This window comes from Theropithecus gelada, chromosome 4 (genome assembly GCF_003255815.1).
Source record: "Theropithecus gelada isolate Dixy chromosome 4, Tgel_1.0, whole genome shotgun sequence".
Lineage (NCBI taxonomy): Eukaryota > Metazoa > Chordata > Mammalia > Primates > Cercopithecidae > Theropithecus > Theropithecus gelada.
This window is the reverse complement of record NC_037671.1, coordinates 86,257,263-86,279,799: the sequence shown is the minus strand read 5'-3', so window position 1 is coordinate 86,279,799 and position 22,537 is coordinate 86,257,263. Positions and strand designations below refer to the sequence as shown.

Sequence of the window (22,537 nt, the reverse complement as noted above, 5' to 3'; positions counted from 1 at the left end):
ACCTTAAGTAACTATCAAATTGTGCCAGATCTGACTTCAAGAAAAGGGTTACCTGGGACTTGGAGAGGAATTAAAAACAAAGAGATGAATTAGTACTAAGAATGGGGATTACTGCATCCACACAGTTAATTATCTGCATTGGGAACTGAGGCTACTTGTGCCAATGACTTTCCTATCTGTTACTAGAAATTCTTGCCCAGATGAGAGGATAACTAACTGGCCTTGATTTGCCTGGGACTGTCCCTGTTTTAAACTGAAAGTCCTGAAGAACTTCCTTAGTGTCTGGCAAATTGGAAGAGTTGGGCCCCTATGGAAGATAAGGCTGTAAAACCAATAAGTAATTTCAGTGTTTGCCCTAGGAAATCCTTGAAAACAAATTTATCAACTGGACAGCTTGCTGATCTAGGCAAAGAGCTCTTCCATCAGAAGATTAGATTACTCCCCTGGGCAAAGAGCTCACTTAACATTTATTGAACAATAGCTTACTAATCAAGACTTGCTTCAAGATCTAATCTATTATGTCAGGTGTCTTGCCCATTCTCAACCAGATTCCTGCATTGAAAGACCCTTCTTTATCACCTGAACTCAGACTTCAAAACACGTTAACATCTTCCCCTGACCATCCCCTTCTTAAATACAGCTAACTTTGTAAAAGTGGTATTTCCCCTTAGTGCAGTAGATTCAATAAGCTTAGTTTTGTTTGATCATCAGGTTGTTCTGATGGTCTTTTGAGGGAGCTGGCAGTTAACAATCCTTTACATAATTCTGTTTTAAAGTACAGGAGTGTTTCTCTACTTAAGATCTAAACTTATTTTTAAGAGCTAATGTGGCTGCTTTATTATTATGTGGACATTTACACATAGGAGGTGGTATAGTATGGTGAAAAGATCCCTAGACTTTAGAGCAAGAAGATACAGGTTCTAGTCCTGAATCACCATGATCTTTGGTAAATCTCTTAGCCATTCTCAGCCTATTGTCTTAACCATAAACTGACACGACTGGATCAGGTGAAGTTCAACGTTCAGAATCTTCGGACTATTTGAAAGGTATTTTATTTTTGATGGTTATACCCTCATTCAAAAGAGAAAGGATGAAAACATCAACACATAGCCAGGCAGCCATTGACATCAGCACACACAAAAACTGTCCTACAACTTGTAGCCATTCTGTAAAACGTATCATAGTCAGGTACTTGTTCCTAAAATTCAGTATGATTCTTTCCTCACACTACTTTTCACAGCTTTGTGTTTGACTGACTCTAGTTACTTTGGCTGATTCACACAAATCTTACATGAGTTAAGTCTGCACCTTGTACAGTTTCTGTTGCCCTCCTGCACTGCAATCTCTTGACAGTTCACGCAACTAATATCTCCTCTGCCACCAAACATCAACTTATTCTGTTAAATAGTAAAAAATTCTAAAAGATGGCAATGTGTCATTAAATGCATAAGTTAAAAACAGAAGAACCCTAGTTTTTTGACAGCCAAAATACACAGGGAAACCAAAAACAAAAGACAGTCTTTAAAAGGGATTTTGTATCACTGAAGTGCATTTTAAACTATATAAAGTACATTATACAGAGAGGCACAGCAAATAAATATTTGGGGCTCAGTAGTAAAGATTTTATTTAGTTGCATGTAAATTCAATTAGCTAAGTTCTTTAACATCTACAAATCACACATAATTACATATTCATATACCTTACAAAACGACAATGAAGTATGATAAATTAAAAACAACATTATGATAAACTCTGCCTGTGCTGTTATTATTACTTGGTAATATTAATAGCAACTGAAGCAAAACTTTAGAGGTGAGATTTACTACTGAGGCCCAATTACAATGATTTGGAGAATTAGGTACATATCTAGAAATGAAACAGGTCCAGAACCCTTGTGATAAAGATTTGAATTCTATAAGGCAGAATCTGGCCAGACACCGGGGCCTAGCCTTGACCTCTGTCCTAGGCCCCTGGGCCAGGTGCCAGGACAACCAAGGCCATTCTGCTGCTCGGTGCTGACAGTGGGGCTCGGCTTTGTTTACACTCATTTTTACCCCCTTTTCTGTCCCCACTTCCATAAAAGACACTTCAAAATGCTGATGCTTCAGAGAATAAGAAACATTCTGAAAAGAAAAAAAACAAAAAGGCCTGCTGGCATATAAACTTCAAAAGAAAAAAAAAGCATGTAAGGTAAACCTGGTACAATAAGGAGACCTTATCTATTTCTTATCTATTGAGTAGTTGTAGTTTTTAAATAACTATAAGAACACTTGGTCTTATGTTTACAACATTACTGTAACATTAATTTACAAAAACTAAAATAGATAACATTTAGTTGTAGTCAAAATCATCATACCTCAGTAAAACATACTTTCTTTTTTAAAGAAAAACTCCAATTACTCTGGGATATTCTTATTTAATCTTTATTTTAGCAGCTGAGTGGAAGGATCTTTTCCATTAAAATAAAATTCTGCCCCAAAAATAGCTAAAATGGAAACTGAAATATATGAACCATTTGTGATACTATGAGAACTACTTGTCAGAGCCAACTCAGTTTCTCATATCTCATATTTTTAATATTGACTTCAGGCTTTAAATTTTCTATTTATCTTTCTTTAAAAATATAGGTTCTATGCCAGGGACAACATGAACATTTCCTTTGCAAGTAGCAAAACACAACTAAACTTTCACGACAGCTGCACCAGCATAATTCATCTTAAATATTTAAAACATCATGCAAATTTAACAGCATGGGTACTTTTACTATACAGAATTTAATAATTAACAAAGACAATTTCCATTCTCATGGCACTTTTATAAGAGGCAAGGAAAGAAAAATATTATGAAGCTCGCTCTGTGGAAAAAGAATGAGATAACGGCTGTGAAAGGACAAAATTTACGACAGTTGTCTGGTTGCAACTGCTATCTTCTGTCTTCATTAGCATGTTCTAGAACAAGAAATATAATACTGTACACTCACAAGGTCTTTCAGTTGAAGATTTCAGAACGCTTAATAAACGTCCATCTGCAGTAACCAGCACTACTAATCCCATTTGGATGTTTTCCGCCTCATGTAACTGTGCCCCTCACTATCAATAGCTTCATAGAGGTCCTTTTTATTCTCTTGTGTTGCATGCAGATAACCAATATATGCCACGCAAAGTGAAAGAGTTACCAATCCGAAAGCCATTACAGGTTTGTTCTGTCAAAGAAAAAAAAAAGTATAAAGCTTTAGTAAGACTAACAATTTGAGGAGACCCAAATATCAGTTGCATTTTCCTCCTGACATGCCACATCTTTATTACAACACTAGCATTACCATGGCAATATTTCAACTATAATCATTTATTCAGTTCTTTATTCAATTAGCTAAACTACTGATTATCCAGAGATTATAGAAGACTCTTGCTTCTCCTCTCCAGTCTTTCTCCCATCTACACCCTGGACATCTCAGACCTCTACCCTCAGGAAGGTGACAGCTGGGAAAGGAGTGGGGCAGGAAAACTGGCCTGGTACCCAGAGTTTTCAATGTTATCTGTGTGAAGTGGAGGAGCTGCTTAACTTCCTGGGTCCTGGGCCCAAGTCCCTCCATTTGCAAACCTCAAATTAGTTCATTTTATTAGGAAGTGAGGATTGAAGTACACACGCTATTCTTCTTGCCCAAGTCATGAATAACTGGCAAAAAACCTTTTATATATTAGGCACAGAAATGATGATGATGTATACACTCTTCGCTGGGAACCTACTCCATAACCTCAAGAAATTTAGTGACTGGAACAGCTATTATGCTGTTAACCTTGATTTACTCTTGGACAATCCAAGACCATAAGAGGCAAAGTTATGTTTTCAGCTTCACACACACACACAGAAAAGCTGTGTTGTTGTTGTTGATGTTAAGAGACAGGATCTCACTCTGCTGCCCAGGCTGGAGTGCAGTGTGCAATCATAGCTCACTGCAGTCTCAAACTCCCAGGCTCAAGTGATTTTCCTGCCTCAGCCTCCCAAGTAGCTGGGACTACAGGTGTGCACCACCATGCCTGGCTAATTTTTTTGTATTTTTAATAAATACGGGGTTTCACCATATTGGCCAGCTAGTTTCAAATTCCTGACTTCAAGTGATCTGCCCACCTCAGCCTCCCAAAGTGCTGGGATTAACAGGCGTAAGCCACTGTGGCCAGCCTAATTTTAAATTTTTTTGTAGAGATAGAGTCTTGGTATGTTGAACTCTTGGACTCAAGAGATCCCTCTACCTCAGCCTCCCAAAGTATTGGGATTGCAGACATTAGTCATGATGTCCAACCCCCACACCCCCCCCAAAAAAAGCTTTTAAATACAGGAAAGATGTTCACAACTCCAGAAAAGCATTTTTGTTATTCCTGAAACTGTACCTTAGACCATTTTCTTTGCACGTTCACACTCAACGAATTGGCCTTTCTTAGGTCAATGTAAATGCACAGTAGTGATACAAGTAATAGTTTCTGCTTCTGTCACCTACCTGCTATACCACTACTGAGAAATAAAAGAAACTCTTTAACTGAGGAATGTGAGCCCCCTTTAAATTATCAGGCCCAGAGAGGCACTGGAATGAGCTACTAGTCACGTCTTGAGCTAAATAATAATTTTGAAGCCCTTGCTATTTGGGCTCTGGACTGACACCACCAATAGCTATAAATTAACCTTACAATGCCATCCACTAGACATTATAACTCATACTCTGTAATTCAACAATGTATAGCCAATTACTAATCAATGTCATTTCTGCAAACCAATGAAAATTACTGAAAAGCAACTTTTGTACTTGCCCCCTCTCCTGATTCACTTTTTTCCTGAAAAATTCCACCCTCTCCTTTGTTCTCCAGAGTGCTTCGCAAGGTTACTGTGAAGTGTTTCCCAGGTTGCAGTCCTCAACCTTGGCCCAAATAAACTCCCTACATATCTTAATTTGCCTCAGTTTATTCCTTTAGGTGACATTTCTATTTCAAAATAAGGGTCAAACTTTTTCACTTAGATGAACACCTAAGAAAGGACACGGACTCAGAGCAGTTTAAATTTATAATTCTTGAAATGCTTTTAGCAATGAAAAGAACACATTACTTCAAAGCTTTTAAAATATTTTACCTTGGGCCGGGCGCAGTGGCTCACGCCTGTAATCCCAGCACTTTGGGAGGCCGAGTCGGGCGGATCACGAGGTCGGGAGATTGAGACCACCCTGGCTAACACGGTGAAACCCGCTCTACTGAAAATACAAAAATTAGCCGGGCGCGGTGGCGGGCGCCTGTAGTCCCAGCTACTTGGGAGGCTGAGGCAGGAGAATGGCGTGAACCCGGGAGGCGGAGCTTGCAGTGAGTGGAGATCGCACCACTGCACTCCAGCCTGGGCGACAGAGCGAGACTCCGTTTCAAAAAAAAAAAATTTTACCTTGATTTAATGATCTGATTAAGTTGACCTATTTAACAGTTTACACTGGTAACTGTGTTACTAAAATTCTAATCAGATTCAACACACTTAAATATTTATCATATTTTATTTTAACTTGATTTTACATTTATTTTAAAATAGAATCTACATTTATTTAAAAATAAACTCAGCCAGGCGTGGGCTCATGCCTGTAATCCCAACAATTTGGGAGGCTGAGGTGGGAGAATTGCTTAAGGCCAGGAGTTCAAAACCAGCTTGGGCAATATACTGAAACACCAACTCTACAAAAAATTTTAAAAAGGAGCCAGGCATGAAGGTGTGCACCTGTAGTCCCAGCCACCCAGGAGGCTGAGGTGCGAGGATCCCTTGAGCCCAGGGGTTTGAAGCTGCAGTGAGCTATGATTGTACCACTGCACTACAGCCTGGGTGACAGAACCTCTAATGAATAAATGAATAAATGAATTTCATCAAATCAAATGTTTTGGAATTTTTCACAAAGTATCTGTAATATTGCTTAGATAAAAATATTACCTACAGGCTAGAATTGCAGTATGTAAGAATGGTCAGATTTTCATTTTGGTTTCCTTGCTTAAATGGAAGGTCTTATTTACCTAATAGTACTTGATCAAACAACAAAAGTTGTCTTCAAATTAATGCAACGATTAAAATAGTACTTTAGATAGTTTGAGAAGCCAATCCATTAAAGTGCAACCATTTTCCATTATAACTCTCAAATGCCCTTAAAATATTTTTATATGTGTATTTATATGTGAAACAGCATTTACAATCGTCCTTCCACCTGCTTTTATTCACAGGGAGGTCTTGTCAACATAAAATTTCCATGATAAAATCAATTACAAGAAAATCAGAACTTCCTGACAGTCTGGTTAGATTAAAAATAAAGTCTTATCCTGGATATATTTCTTACAGGTTTAATGAAGAGCTCTGGATTCACAGCACGAAATAAGGTTGTTGTGCGCACCCGTCTGAGCCCCGGGCTTTGAAAGTCTTTCTCTTTGGGTGGTTCCTTTTTGAATGCTGGAGGCTCAGGTGCTGAAGACATCTTCATCAATGATGAGTTATTATCTAAAAACAAAATAATATATTTTTTCCCTTCATAATTGTGCTTCTCTGATAAATTTCTTTAAAAAGTCATTCTTAAATTCTTTCTTTGAATTCCAACCCAGATACATACCAAAGGTGATTGTCAGTTATCTTATTACTTTGTATTATGCACTTTGTAAATGGTGTTTTAAGTTTAATTTGTTAATTTCATTCATTATTTTAATTTTCACCTCAAAATAAAAGCTGTGGGCAAAGGTTGTTTTCCTACTTTTACAGAAGACGGGAGAATTGTTTTTTGGTCTGAGTCACGTTGTATCATATGAAACCAGGACTGAGAGTAGGTGAGGCCAGTAGGTTATCTGTTCCTTTCTTTATTTCCTTGTTTTCACTCCTCCTCACCTTTCAACAGCCCCTCCAGAACCCCAACCTGAGGGAAGGATCAGCATTCCTTTGCTCATTATCTTCTCCTACAGATTCACTCCTGGCCAGTTTCCTCCACCGCTCCTCTGTCTTCCTCCATGACCACCCACGAACTCATTTTCCCAAGCAGTAAGGATAAGGAGCTGTTTGTACTCACTCCTCCTTTGCCAATTAGCAACTTTCTGGGTAGGACATGCCCTGCTATCTCCTTAATCTTAATATCCTTTTTTATCTTAGCTACTCTAAATCTATCCTATTAAATCCAAGTGTGTCTTTTGTCTTCTTGTTTTCCTAGCTGAAATGTCAGCACTTTGGGAATATTTTTCTCTTCTAGGTATTATTAGGCAAAAGCTTAGTTTATCATCTCTGCCATCTAATGCTGGCATGGGAGGTGAGGGTTGAAAGAGGGGAGGTAGAGAAAGAAAGCTTCCAAAGATAGACATAAATGACAATATAGTAAAATTATTTGGGGGAAATGCTGCAATCACTGTACAGTAAATGTTATTGGGGCTTTGTTTGTACAATTTTTTTTTTTTGAGACAGAGTCTTACTTGATTGCCTAGACTGGAACGCATGTGCAGTGGTGTGATCATAGCTTACTGCAGTCTGCAGCCTCAAACACCTGGGCTCAAGTGATCCTCCCACCTCAGCCTCCCAGGTAGCTAGGACTACAGGCATGCACCACCACACCTGGCTTTTTTTTTTTTTGGTAGGTCTCACTATGTTGCCCAGGTTGGTCTCAAACTCCTGGCCACAAAGCAATCCTGCTTCTGCCTCCCAAAGTGCTGGGATCACATGCATGAGCCACCACACCTGGCCAGTATAAGTATTCATTAAGCTTACTATTTTATAGACGTTATAAAATCAATATTTTCACAACTTCATAGTTAAGGAGAAAACTAGGAACTTGGCTTTTCAAAATACATTGTGTTGCAGTAGACACTGAATGTTCATCTATACCACTTGATCAGGTACGCACCTCAAGAGGAACATCTGCTTGAAGAGAAAGGAATGTTCTAAGCACTTTCTACACTTGCAAAGGCTTCAGAAATGTTCACTCTTGCCGGTTCAATCACTTATTCCTCATGCACGTCATGATTATCATTGTTGCCTTCTTCATCATTATCACCAACTTTCCGGTTCAATTTTTACATCAGTTAGCACTCCTGTAGCAACTTCAGGATTTGGTAACTTGGGAAATAAACTGCTATCTGTAGCCACACAGTCTTCAAAATCAAACTGGTTTGAGACATCAATGACAGTAGTAGTTGAGTGCTAGATTGGTTCAAACACCACATTTGGTTGCAGCCTTCTTACAGGAGGACCTCAGGGGATCCCACAGGAATCATGCCTGTGTTTTGCTAACATTTCATGACTACAGATAACTTTATAGACCACCAAGTCTCTGCAATCATGTCAATGGCTTATTCATGTTGCTTTTCTCCATTTTCTCTTCATTCTCTACATTTAGAAACTGCTTTCAGAAGTGAGCTTTCTCTGTGCCAATTACACCCTGATCCAATGGCTGCAGAATGGCTGTGTAGTTCAATGGGAAAAGCTCAACTCCTACATGATCCAAGTGTGGGAGTATGTTGTGGGCAGAGCAATTGTCTATCAGCAAGAGGATACTGTGGATTGCTCCTTGCATTCCCTTGTCAATCTTTATCAGTCATTCAGTAACACATTTCTCATTATTCAGGCATGTGTATTGGCTTGGTAATCACGGGGGGAACATTTCTGAAGTACTGATAGTTAGCTGACTTGCCAAAGACAATTGTTCCAGAATGCATTACAGTAGAATACACCAATCATCAATCTGTTTATTTCCTTTGCAAAGTCTACCTTTGGCATGAAGCATATGATAAGGTAACAAGAACATCTGTTTCATCAGCATTTAAAACACCATTCAGGCTGGGCGGGGTGGCTCACGCCTTAATTCCACTATTTTGGGAGGAAGAGGTAGAAGTACTGCTTGAACCCAGGAGTCTGAGACCAGCCTGGGCAACATAGCTAGACCCTGTATCAAAAACAAACAAAGAAACAAGCCATTGAAGCTGTAACCAGCAATTTTTGTTTTTGTTTTTAAGTTTCTCCTGCATGTAAGTTAATAATTTTCTCTACCAAAACAGTGTTTTCTTCACTACAGGCAACTTGTGAAACAATTCCAGAATATGCCCGAAGTTTGTTGAGGCAGCCCCCACTTGCTTGAAACTCACCATGGCTGACAAGCTCTGGATGTTTGTCCCTTCTAAATCTCAAGCTGAACTGTAATCCCCAGTGTTGAAGGTGGAGACTGGCGGGAGGTATTTGGATCATGGGGGCAGATCCCTCATGAATGTTTTGGTGCCATCCTTGTGGTAATGAGCAAGTTCTTACTCTACGAGTTCATGTGAGATCTGGTTATTTAAGAGTGTGACACTTCTTCCCCCTACCTCTTGCTTCCTGTCTCACCATGTGACATGCCTGCCCCCACTTAATCTTCCACCACAACTGAAAGCTTCCTGAAGCCCTCACCAGGGGAAGATGCTGGCACCATGCTTCCTGTACAGTCTGCTGAACTGTGAGCCAATTAAACGTCTTTTCTTTATAAATTACACAGCATCAGGAATTTCTTTATAGTGATGGAAGAAGAGACTAACGCAATGCCCAAGGTTGACAAAAATCCAATGCTTTCTATAGCACAGTTACATGCCCATTTCTTGCATGAACCCGATACCATGCAGAAACAGTGTTAAAAGGGGCCTCACATTCACTTCTGCTTTAGTCCCAGAATCCCTTTATAAATTTTCTCTTCAATCTTGGCTCAATCTTTCAAAAATGTGAACAATGTTGGGGTCGTGGTGTTAAATTCCTTTGCTATTTCTCCTTTATTGTGGCAGCAATCTACTGCTTCCATTACCGTCATTTTTTTCTTCTAATGAGAACTGCTGGTGTTTCATTTTTCTTCTCTTAGCCATGATGGTGTTTATAAAGGTATTTAGAATTTAAGCAACAAATGTTGGCCACCAGGTGCCTATACCAGGTGTCAGTGATGTTTCTCCCTGTGCTAAAAACTTGTTTGAGTATAAACGTGGGTACTATAGTTTGGATATTTGTCTCCCAAACCTCACGTGGAAATCTGATCTCCAATGTTGGAGGTGAGGCCTAGTGGGAGGTGTTTGGGTCATGGGGGTGGATCCCTCATGAATAGATTAATACCCTCCCTGAGGGAGGGTGGGGAGCAAGTGAGTTCTCACTCTATTAGTCCCCTGGAGAGCTGGTTGTTAAAAACAGCCTAGCACTCCCCTCTCTTTCTTGCTTCCTCTCTTACCATGGGTGGAGGCAACCTGAGCCCCTCACCAGAACAGATGCTGACACCATGCTTCCTGTACAGCCTGCAGAACCATGAACCAAATAAACTTCTTTTCTTCATAAATTGCCCAGCCTCAGTATTCCTTTATAGCAACACAAATGGACTAAAATAGGGAAAGAAAATGCAAAATGAAGCAGTCATTAAAGTGGAAGGAATATTATAGTCTGTCAACAGACAAACCTATAAGAAACATTAGGCAGAAAATAGTTAACCCATGGCCATGTTATTAGAACTGAATCTCAGCCTCAGAGTGTGCCACTACATGAAACTGAGGCATTAGAATAAAAATACTATAAAGGCCTGAAAAAGCAAATTCACAAAGGTAAAAGTCATTCTAAACAGAAACTGACATAAACAGCATTTTTCCATTTATTATTGGAAAACAGCTGCATGTATTTAAAACAAAGATAGCCTGTGGAAAACAGATTAAAGTTGTTCATTGGGAAGAAAAGGTAATGGAAAAGATGGGTATAGAAGTTCATATTGCAGAGCACAGAAGGGTCCTCAGAGCATAGTTTATTTACATATACTTTGTGTGGATGATAATGTGCCAGGAATTGAGGATGATGAACTACTCCATACCTGATGTCCAAAATTAAATAAAATTGTTATACATAATTATATATTAATTATAATATATGTAATTAACATAATAAATTATATATTAAACAATAATTTATTATAATATATAATTTACATTATATATTATTATTACTCTACTCCTGGTGTATATAAAATTATACACTGTATATAATTTTGGACTTCAGGTGTGGAGTGAGTTAATCATCCCCTCAGGGAGGGCATTAATCTATCTACAAGGGATCTGCTGTCATTTATATATATATATATATATATATAGGGAAGAGGAGAGGGGGAGAAAGAGAAAGAGAGACTAGTTACAGCTAACAAAAATGTCACTATTTTAAAATGAAACGGATGCAGTGATGCTGAGTGTTATGAAATTCAACCTATATGAAATATGTCTGTAAAAAACTATATAGCTAATTGTGATGACTTAAAGTTGTAAGATTGCTTGATCTCCTTTTTTCCTTAGCAGAACCTATATTTCCTTTACAATGAATCAATAATCAGGGTAGTATTGGTTATATTGCAAGTCCCAGACACCAAATTTACCTTAATAATTCACTGTTTATGTTAAACTCTTTGCTAGAAATGACAAAGAATATTTTGACTGGAAACTCACATGTATATTTTAAAAGATTTAATATACCCCAATTTCCACTGTTATTGACACTTTCTGGAAAGTATGAGAGTAACATTTTCTATTATTTATCATTCTTTTATTAGAAGTGGGATAAAACAGCTCAGTTTTATTGCTGCTTCTCCTTTATGAGCCACAGTCACTGATGATACAACAGTTCTCCCAAAATTGCATGAACTTATTCACACCATCTATCAAACTAAGACTTTTTAACAACCATCTATACTTTGTTAAAAAAAAATTCAGATTACTGAGACCAGAAAGGGTCTCAGCAGCCAATAATTTGTTATATATAACTATTTTAACAACAACAACAACAACATTTTCTACATAGGAGAAAATTCTTCTGTATTTGTTCACATGCCGGCCCACAGAGCTGTACAAGTATGACTGAAGCATAAATTCAAGACGTGCCAGTTGAATAAATAAAACAGGTAGAATGCAAAACCTTAAGTCATTTCTTCACAGATGTGTAAATTGTTTTGGGGAAAAAAAATCTGTATTTTAACAAGTAAACTTTTAATCCTGAAGTTTAAGTTGACTAGCTATTTTCAAGTACAAAACTAATACAAGTTCCAATTTTAAAAGCTGCAGAACTAATCATAAGGTCAAAGCATGGCAATAACTTATTCTGACATTACCACTCAGGTGAACTGCACCTAAGACAAAACCAGTTAATGTCTAGCACACTTTCATCAGAACTAGTCTTCCCACTAGTTTCTTCACCTTCTTCCCTTACTCTTTGTTTCCATTACAGCTGTCACTCACTTACTTACAGATGATATTGACCAATCTCTAGTTATTATCACTTTGAAGATCTATTTATTTTAAGCTGGATTTAAAAACCTCATTTACTGCGTTAAAACAGTAATCACATAAAACATACAGATTAGCAGGGATGCTGGGAACCTGGCATTACACTGCTCTTGGCTAAGTAATTTTGGGATTAATTTGTGTGAGGCCCTACCTGCAAAATAATTAAGCAGGCACCCCTGGCTGTGTAATCTGCCCCACTCTTATTTCTTCTTCATTTTTCCATCACCCACTTCTTGTTCCCTTTTCTATGCATGATCAAGAAACTGCTATTTATCTTTTCTTAAAAAAAAAAAAAAAGAGGAGAGTAGAACATTTCACAGCTGCCTGTATAAAAGGTCTAAACTACGCTGTATTTACTTCATTTGTTTCTCCCTGGTAACATGTTCTTTACCTTTTTCCCCTGTCCATCCTCCTGTGATGGAAGCGTGCAATGGAAAAAGAAGCGAAGATAAAGGACTGCCTATTTACCCAACTCCGTGAGAGTCATTTACATCTCAAAGCATAAGAATAGTAAGCCCCTGAAATTAGTAACACACAATGTGAGAGGTTGTACAGATGGTCCTACACCGAGAGTCAGGACTAGTCATTTTTGAATGATTTTCCCTCCTTCAGTAAAAGTCTTGCTCAGGGAGTTATTCCAGAATACATGACTACCTATTAATATATTGTACATGCAAATTAGACCAAGATATAAAGAATATAAGAATTACTTCAAGGGAAACAATCTTCAAATATATATTTTAGAAATAAGCACCTAAATAGAAGACAAAACAAAATGACCAGAATCATAAAATGTTAACAAGCAGGAACCTTATTAATAATGAAAGCCTTTCCTTTAAAAGACAGATAATTATAAAATGGGCAAAATATTTTAATGAAAGTATAATACACTTCTTAATAGTTTCACATGCCACATTATCTTAATACTTAAGAAACTAACTTGAAGTTTGGGGCAGAAAACCTTAAAAATAATTTAAATTAGTTTAAACAAGTTTGGGATAGAATCAGAGGACTTCATGGCTTGAGGGAATTAGCATAACCTCAAATTCTCACTTTGCTACTTATAACCTGTGTGTCTTTAGGTGCCAACTCTGATTTTCAGTTTCCATCTTTATAAAAGGGGCACTACTATCTATTGCATAGATAGGTACTAAATGTGTGTATTAAATAAGACGAATACATTTTAAAGGATGCAGATGTTCAATGAATGGTAGCTACTGTCATACTCACCACTTTGTCTAACTCCCCCTTCTACATCCCCTTCTGAGAAACCCAGACCCAGGGAGATGTCTTTACCAGGAGGGTGCGATCACCTAGGTCTCCCAATTTCCAGCCCACCAATATTTCACCACCTCACCCCATCTTACTTTTAAATTGATAAAAGGCCTTTGCATATATATTACAATATTTAAGAAACAAAATTATAATCACTTGTTTTAAAAACTGATTATATATATGTTGTTTTTAAGGTAAAATATACTTTTTTAAAAAGTATCTTTCCCGCCAGATTACAGGTGGCTCACGCTTGTAATCCCAGCACTTTGGGAGGCTGAGGCGGGTGGATTGCTTGAGGTCAGGAGTTGGAAACCAGCGTGGCCAACATGATGAAACCTTGTCTCTACTAAAAATACAAAAAGTAGCCGGGTGTGGTGGCGCACATCTGTAATACCAGGTCCTCGGGAGGCTGAGGCACGAGAATCCCTTGAACCCGGGAGGTGAAGGTTGCGGTGAGCTCAGATCGCACCACTGCACTCCAGCCTGGGCGACAGAGTGAAACTCTGTCTTAAACAAAACAAAACAAGACAAAACAAAACAAACAAAACAAAGCACTTTTCCATCTCTTGGATGTACTACGGTCCCTGAAAAAAGCAGAAAGGCTTTGCTGGCGACAGCCTGAGGACTGACAATCTGAGTCTTATCTGGCTTCCCCCAATGTCATGGACTACTGTTCGCTGCCGAAGGCTTACTCAAAGACGCACTGGAAGCCTCCAGAAGAAACTTCATTCAGTTAAGTTCTACACATTGTGTTGCAGGGCTGAAAAAGTACGCGTGTCCGCACAATGACAAAAGAAAAGGGGCATCTCCTGAAAACACCACCATGCTCCCCTAACTATGAGTCTGGTGAGCCAGGACACTAAGAAACTGGAGGAAACGAGAGAGTTCTAGGGGTGGGGGAGTCCATGGATGAAGCACCGAACAGACTGGCGCCCGCAAGATGAGTCCGGGAAATGGGATCTGTGGGGCCAGAGAGCTCCACCGACTTGGGGTGCGGGTACAGGGCGTCCACCGAGAGGCAAAGATTTGGGCTGCCCGAGAGGACGCTCCCTCCCTGGGGGGCCCGCAGGGCAGCCAGGAAGGGCAGAGACGGGAGCGTGATGGTGCGACCGCCCGGTGCCCTCCAGGCCGGCGCCCAGCCACTCCGCACCATAGCCGCCGCCGCTTACCTTTTGCGGGGTCACGTCCTCTCAGCGCCCGAGACGCCCCGCCCCACCTCACCGCCCCACCTGCGAGAGAGAGCGGTAGAGCGCGCCCGGCCTGGCGCCACAGCGTCCCCTATCTTCCGGAGGTTGCAGCGCGGGGCTGCAGGAATCCATCCAGCGCTCGTCGTTCCGGTTCTGAGGACCTCGCGCCCGTCCTTGAGGTCTGCGGGCTGGAGTTTGCAAGGGACGTTTTTGCTTTCTTCCCTTTTTGACCTTTAGTTTTCCACCTCCCAACTTCAAATTACCTTCCAGTTCCGTGTGTATGTTTGTATAAATAAAAGGAGACATCTCCTAGAAGTATGTTTATTTCATGAAAGTGGAAAGCATTCTGATTTGGGAAAGAAAGCTAGATCTGATCTCCTCCTACCCCTACTTTAGGGGCACAGTCATTTAAGTGTAGAGTTAATACTCTGCCATTACGTTAGGGCCTTGAGAGTCCAAGATGCAGATGTATGCAGGTGCAGTTGAGACAAGAATAGATATAGGGATGCTGGTTTGCACATACTTTGCTGATGTTTAAGTTTGTTGGGATACACGTGAAAACTGATATGGTTTGGCTCTGTGTCCCCACCCACATCTCATGTGGAATGATAGCCCCCTTGTGTTGAAGGAGGGCCCTGGTGAGAGGTCGCTGAATCATGCGTCAGACTTTCCCCTTGACGCTCCCATGCTGAAGTTCTCAGAAGATCTGTTCGTTTAAAAGTGTGTAGCACTTCCCCCTTCGCACTCTCTCTCTTTCTGTCTCTCTCCTGCACCATGGTAGGACGTGCTTGCTTCCTCTTCTGCCATGATTGTAAATTTCCTGAGGCCTCTGGGGCCATACCTCCTGTACAGCCTGTGGAACTGTGAGCTAATGAAACCTCTTTTCTCTGTAAGTTACCCAGCCTCAGGTGGTTCTTTCTAGCAGTGTGAGAAGAGACTAATACAAAAACCAAAAATAAAATTCTAAGCACCACCACCACCCACCTACCCCCAAAAGGAATGGACCTCTGTCTTGGCCAAGGTAATCTCAAAAAACCCTGAAAAATGAGTTCAGGCCCTGATGGGAAGGGGTGGGTGGTTGGACATGCCTCATTATACCCTCCTCCCATTGGAGTTTAGACACAACTGACCAGAATTAACATTAAAACGGAGATCTTAAGACTGATAAAATATACTGTAGCAATAAGAAAATTCCAACCTGACTCTGGAATAACATCACATGACACATAGTGGGACCTGAAAGAAATAAAAATATGTTACCCCAAAATATATTTATTCAACATATTTTGAAATGGCCTTGAAAAGCTGTCTCTTCCGGGGAAAATTTACATTCTATACAGAATCACTTTCCCTTACTAGTTTTTTTTTTTTTTTTTTTTTTTTTTTTGAGATGGAGTGTGGGAGTGTCACTCTGTCGCCCAGGCTGGAATGCAGCAGCATGATCTTGGCTCACTGCAACCTCCACCTCCTGGGCTCAAGCAATTCTCCTGCCTCATCCTCCCAAGTAGCTGGGACTGCAGGTGTATGCCACCATGCCCGGCTAATTTTTGTATTTTTAGTAGAGACAGAGTTTGACCATATTGATCAGGCTGGTCTCGAACTCCTGACCTCAGGCAATCCACCTGCCTCAGCCTCCGAAAGTGCTGGGATTACAGGCATGAGCCACTGCGCCTGGCCCCTTACTAGGTCTTTTCCAGAGAGTCTGACATCTTCTAAGGTCTGATAACAGATGTTCACATCTATTCTCTGAAGCCAGCTACCTGGAGGCTTTATCTACATAATGAGAACCTTGGTTGCCACAACACCCCCGCTTACCTTAGCTCAAGCTGGCTTCACATCTTCAGGCAGAGCTTAACTCTTTCAACTAATCGAAAACATGAAAAATTTTTCAATTCACTTTTGACCTGGAAGCCCTCTCCCACGCCCGCACGCTGCTTAGAGATGGGCCAAACCAACGCATACCTTACATGTATTGATATATGTCTTTGCCTGTAACTTCCATTTCTCTAAAATGTATACAATCAAGCTGTAGCCCGATCACCTTGGGCACATATTCTCAGGACTGTCTGAGGCTGTGTCACAGGCCATGGTCCTTAACATTGGAGAAATAAACCTCTAAAATGATTGAGACCTATCTCATAGACTTTCTGGTTTACACAAGTTATATTAAAATGAACAGAATAGTTGGAATGGAAGGTACCCATATTTTGGCATGGGTTTATGTAAAGTTTTGGTAAATATGTTTCGAATTTAAAACTTGTTCTCCCAAGCCAAATTAACTTCACATTTGATTTGAGGTTTAATTTTTAAAAAATTTTAATATTTATGTGTATATATTTATGGGGCACGTGAGATATTTCAATACAAGCATACAATGCATAATAATCACATCAGGGTAAATGGGGTATCCACATCGAGCATTTATCATTTATGTTACATTCCAATTATACTCTTAGTTATTTTTAAATGTACAATCAACTATTGCTGACTGTAGTCACCCTGTTGTGCTATCAAATACTAGATCTTATTTATTTTATCTAACTATACTTTTGTACCCACTGGAAATCCCCATTTCCCACTCCTCCCGCCCCCACTACCCTTCCTAGCCTCTGGTAACTATCATTCTACTCTCTATCTCCATGAGTTCTTTTGTTTTAATTTTTATCTCCCACAAATAAGTGAGAACATGCAAAATTTGTCCTTCTGTGCCTGGCTTATTTCACTGAAAATAATGTCCTCCAGTTCCATCTATGTTGTTGCAAATTGTTTTTTATGGCTGAATAGTACTCTGTTGTGTATATGTACCACATTTTCTTTATCCATTTATCTGTTGATGGACACTTAGATTGCCTCTAAATTTGGTTACTGTGAATAGTGCTGCAATAAACATGGGAGAGCAGGTATCTTTTTGATGTGTCGATTTCCTTTCTTTTAGGTATATACCTGGCTTGAAGTTTAATTTTTAAAAGTTCATTGACATCTGGTATTACAAGGCAATCTTCTGACAGAGTAAGTTAAATTTCAATTAAAAAGCTGTTACTGCAGTAGCTAAAAACAATTGCAAGGCTACAAAATATTATTATGTTGCATCCTAAGCAGACCCAAACTTTTTTCTTATCCCTTAGGGTTCTCAGTAATCTGTAACATGTCAGATGTCACTATGGAAACAAAGTACTTTTACTGTCATGATCAGTAGAAAGTGATCAGATGAAAGAATACAAGAAACATAAAAATGTGTAAGAAAAGAGCACAAGCCGTAGGTAAAGATAACAGAGAAAAGCCTGAGGGCCTTGCCCATTTCATGGATATGAATACAATGTGAATGATATGAATGATTTTGTTTATAATTCATTCCATTTTATGATGCTTTTAAGAAATTACTTTGAAGAGTGATGCCAATTGGATTCGGCTTTTGTAATCTTCATTTTGAGCAGGGCCATCAATATTTAATAATATTTCCAGGGGATTTTGCATTTGATGGGATTGCATAAAGCAAAGTTTAATCTGTGTGAAAACACATTCAGAGGGACCAACGATATCTATTTTAACCTGGGGTTCCCAAAGTGTGCTCTGAGAACAACACTGGCGGTCTGGGAGCCTTCTCAAGGGATCACCGATGCCACTAGTGCTTTTTAAAATTCAGGCAAGAATAGTTGATTGACAATATTTAATAAAAATCATACATGACTGGTATTTTGTCAAAGGCAGTTCTTTTTTTTTTTTTTTTTAAATAATAACATAAATGCTGGCGCTTGTTTTTTTTCCTAGCAGAAAGCCAAGCCAAAGCAGTTGATATGATCAATGTGAGCCAAGGATATCTGACTCCCTTGAATGAATTATTAGTTGACAAATGAAAAAATTAAACATGTTGTGGTAATTTGAAAAAAATCTTCCTAATCCTTCACCCCTCCCTATGTCCCACCTTTATCCATGCTCTCCCGCTCTGACTCTGGGGGGGTCACCCTTGTGATTTATTTTTGCTAACATGATATTAGCAAATGTGACACGAAATAAGCTGGAAAAACACCTGAACTGGTAAACATACTCCAGCTAGCCTGCTGGAGATGAAAAACATACAGAGCAAAGCCAAGTCATCCTAGTTATTCCAACTGAGGCCACTCGAGATTGACCAGTTAGGTGTGCACGCCTTGAGTGAGGTCAGTCAAGCCTGCCCAGATCTGCTGAACTCTGCAGATTTATGAACTTAAATATGTGTATTTTTATTTGCCACTGAGGTTCAGTTCGTTGTTGTGCAGCATTATGGTGCCAATAGAAACTGATAATATGCCCTCCATTGTAAATTCCTTGGAATCAAAGAGTATTTGCCTGGTAGTTTAAGGAGCGGTCTGTTTTCTAGTGGTGCTTGTAAGAAGGACAAACATCTTGCTATTTTTGAAAACTATGTAGTTGTCTGGCATCACAAGAATGTCTGACCTGGGAAGAAAATGAAATCTATGAAATGCTATGAGATATAAATTAGTAAAAAAAAAAAAAAAAAGAATGGGGAACTGATATTATTAGAGGATCACAATTCATTACTGTTTTTCTTCCATATGATTTTAGCAGAACTGTTTTTAATACTTTTCATGTCAGGTCATCATGTATTTACTTCTCTCACATTTTGAAATACTGGAAATAATAATAATTTATTCTATATTATTTAAAGTCTTGTGTGTTTTTTTTGTTTTTTGAGACAGAGTCTCTCTCTGTGGCCCAGGCTGGAGTGCAGTGGCGCAATCTCAGCTCACTGCAAGCTCCGCCTCCCAGATTCATGCCATTCTCCTGCCTCAGCCTCCCGAGTAGCTGGGACTACAGGCACCTGCTACCACGTCCGACTAATTTTGTTTTTGTATTTTTAGTAGAGACGGGGTTTCACGGTGTTAGCCAGGATGGTCTTGATCTCCTGACCTCGTGATCCACTCGCCTCGGCCTCCCAAAGTGCTGGGATTACAGGGGTGAGCCACCACACCGGCCTATTTAAAGTCTTAAAGTACCTTAAAAGTGATATGAGATGAAAACATTTTTATCCTAACTGTTATTCTTTTGAAAAAAGCATAAGTTTATTATCAGAGTAGTTAGGCTCAGGTTAGCAAGAAAATTTTTGGTTCATTCAGTGTGGCACATGCTTTCCTGGGCACCAGGAATTAAAAGATGATTAACACATAATCTTTGCCCTTAAAACTCTTAAAGATTAGTGAGGGAGGCCGGCCACCGTGGCTCATGCCTGTAATCCCAGCACTTTGGGAGGCCGAGGCGGGCAGACCACCTGAGGTCAGGAGTTCAAGACCAGCCTAGCTAAAATGGTGAAACCCTTTTCTACTAAAAATACAAAAAATTAGCTGGGCATAGTGGTGCGTGCCTGTAATCCTAGCTACTCAGGAGGCTGAGGCAGGAGAATTGCTTGAACCTGGCAGGCGGAGGTTTCAGTGAGCTGAGATCACGCCATTGCACTCCAGCTTGGGCAACATGAGTGAAACTCTGTCTTTAAAAAAAAAAAAAAAAAAAAGAAAGAAAGAAAAAAGAAAAAGATTAGTGAGGGAGACAAATATAAAACAGATAATATCTTGTGTTTTTGTTTGTTTGTTTGTTTGAGACAGGGTCTAGCTTTGTCACCCAGGCTGGAGTACAGTGCCGCGATCTCAACTCACTGCAATCTCCGCCTCCCAGGCTCAAGCAATTCTTGCACCTCAGCCTTCTGAGTATCCGGAATTACAGGCGTGTGTCATCATGCCCGGCTAATTTTTTTTTTTTTTTTTTTTTGTATTTTTTGTAGAGACAGGGTCTCACCATGTTGGTCAGGCTGGTCTTGAACTCCTGATCTAAAGTGATCTGCCCTTCTCAGCCTCCCAAAGTGCGGGGATTACAGGCGTGAGCCACCACACCCAGCCAGATACTTTAAATATAAAGTGATTTACACAAGGTTCTACAGAAGCACAGAGAATTATATGTTGTTTGGCCTGGATATACCACAGAGGATGGTATGTGGCTGATGACTGAGCCCAGAATCACAGTCAAAGTGATAACCAAGGCAAGGAAGTTAGAAAGGATGTTTCAGGTCAGAGGAGACAGAATGAACACAAACCTCAAAGCGTGAAGCCATATAGTGTGGTGTGGTGTGTTTCTTATTGCTAAAGAATGGATAATAAAATGGAACATAAGAGAAAATGACAATGGAGAAACAGATGGGGGCAGTCTAGGAAGGCTCGTATGCATCCATGTTTAGGGAATGAGTAGAGCAGAAGGAGACCACGAAAGGGTTTGAGAAGAAATGGTCAGAATAGAGTGAGGAAGATCAAAAGAGGAGTGTCTTGAAAGCCAAAGGAGTCAAGATGATTAAGAAAATTAATGCCCCAGTGGCTTTGCCACCAGCCAAGCTCCCCTACAAGCTATTGTCCTCCTTTCTAGAATACACATCTAATCATGTCACTCTTCGGCTTCACACTTCCTGATGGAACACTCTTTCCTGCACCTGTCCTTTGCCTCACTCCTACTTATCCTTCACAAGGATAATCAGGGGAGGCATCACCCCCACAGCTCAGCCCTGCTTGGTGTGTAGGAACTATATTTTCTGGGAGCTGACTTTTGGAGAACTGGAGCTATGCAAGAAAAAGAAAAGGCTAAGAAACTGAGATAATTTTATGAGGAGGGGACTAGAGCAGGACAATCCTGAGCTCTTGCAGAGACTGGGCACATGGATCCAGCAACTTCTGCCCCCACCCATTCAAAATATCTAGTGTCTATTGTAGGAGTTGATAGGAAAGGAGGTCGTTTCTTTCTTGGTTAAGCGGGAGGGAAGAGAGTTGTACATCAGCTCATGTATACAGAAGAAATAGAGAACAGCAAGTTTTCCTGTTCCTTGGCCAACTGAAAACAAGATCTGATCCCCGAAAGGGATGGTGAGCAGGAAGAAGCTGAAGAGAGAATTTGTTGAATATAGGGTCTTGAAGACTCAGCACACACCTGTTATTTCAGTTGCAAATGACAGAAACTTGACTGAAACTAACTCAAGTTCAAAAGGAGTTATGTTACCATATGTAATGGGAAGTCTACGGAGGAAATAGGTTTCAGCAGTGAGATATGGGACATCTGAACATGTCAATAGGAATGTCTTGTTTCATGTCTCCATTCTATTTCCTTTCTCTTCTCTTCTCTTTCTTTTTCTTACTCTGTCACCCAGGCTAGAGTGCAGTGGTGCGATCTCGGCTCACTGCAAACTCCACCTCCCGGGTTCAAGCGATTCTCGTGCCTCAGCCTCCCAAGCAATAGTAACTACAGGCACACCCCATCACATCTTGCTAATTTTTTGGGTATGCTTAGTAGACATGGGGTTTTGCCATGTTGGCCAGGCTGGTCTTGAACTCCTGACCTCAGGTGATCCACCCGCCTTGGCCACCCAATGTCTGGGATTACAGGTGTGAGCCACTACACCTGGCCTCTATTTCTTAAATACACTGATTTCATATATTGGGTACATCCCTGCTGGCAGCTCCAGGTTTCTATCCTGTTACAATACATCCAAGTGGAAAGGGAGCCTTCCCTATCATCCATACATCAAATATCATACGACTCTTTCGGCCTTGTTTGGGTTATGTGCCCTTTTTCAGGCAAATTGCTTTGGACAGGAGGAAAGCTATCACTGCTGGACAGGCCAGGGTTAAGGTCATATTATCAAAATTGCGGAGGTGCAGTTCTCCAGCAGTTGGGTTGGGAGACAGATGCTGGGAAGATGAAATCAACAGATGCCCACTTCACACAAGGGGTCGGGGGGAGGAATATGCTCC

The 22,537-nt window shown here is 40.1% G+C and overlaps 1 protein-coding gene across 2 annotated transcripts; it reads right to left on the bottom strand.

The window, feature by feature from the left end:
• Window positions 1-1,035: 1,035 nt before the first annotated feature.
• On the bottom strand, window positions 1,036-14,777 carry SMIM8 (small integral membrane protein 8). 2 transcript variants are annotated; one of them, XM_025384366.1, is made up of 4 exons: window positions 14,739-14,747; window positions 12,686-12,706; window positions 6,348-6,505; window positions 1,036-3,203 (listed from the first exon to the last, which is right to left on the bottom strand). In XM_025384366.1, exons 3-4 carry the CDS (start codon window positions 6,486-6,488, stop codon window positions 3,045-3,047), a joined length of 300 nt encoding a protein of 99 aa, XP_025240151.1. In that variant the 5' UTR covers window positions 6,489-6,505; window positions 12,686-12,706; window positions 14,739-14,747; the 3' UTR covers window positions 1,036-3,044. The 2 variants fall into 2 exon arrangements, with proteins under 2 accessions (XP_025240151.1, XP_025240150.1); XM_025384365.1 differs by lacking the exon at window positions 12,686-12,706 and having other exon boundaries at window positions 1,036-2,124; window positions 14,739-14,777.
• Window positions 14,778-22,537: the final 7,760 nt, after the last annotated feature.

Bases quoted from the DNA above. Each gene is read 5' to 3' on its own strand.
- SMIM8 (XM_025384365.1), bottom strand. From the start codon at position 6,488: ATGAAGATGTCTTCAGCACCTGAGCCTCCAGCATTCAAAAAGGAACCA. The intron at 2,125-6,347 runs GTAAGAAATATA...TTTTCTTTTCAG, and splicing joins CAGAGCTCTTCATTAAACCT to AATGTTTCTTATTCTCTGAA.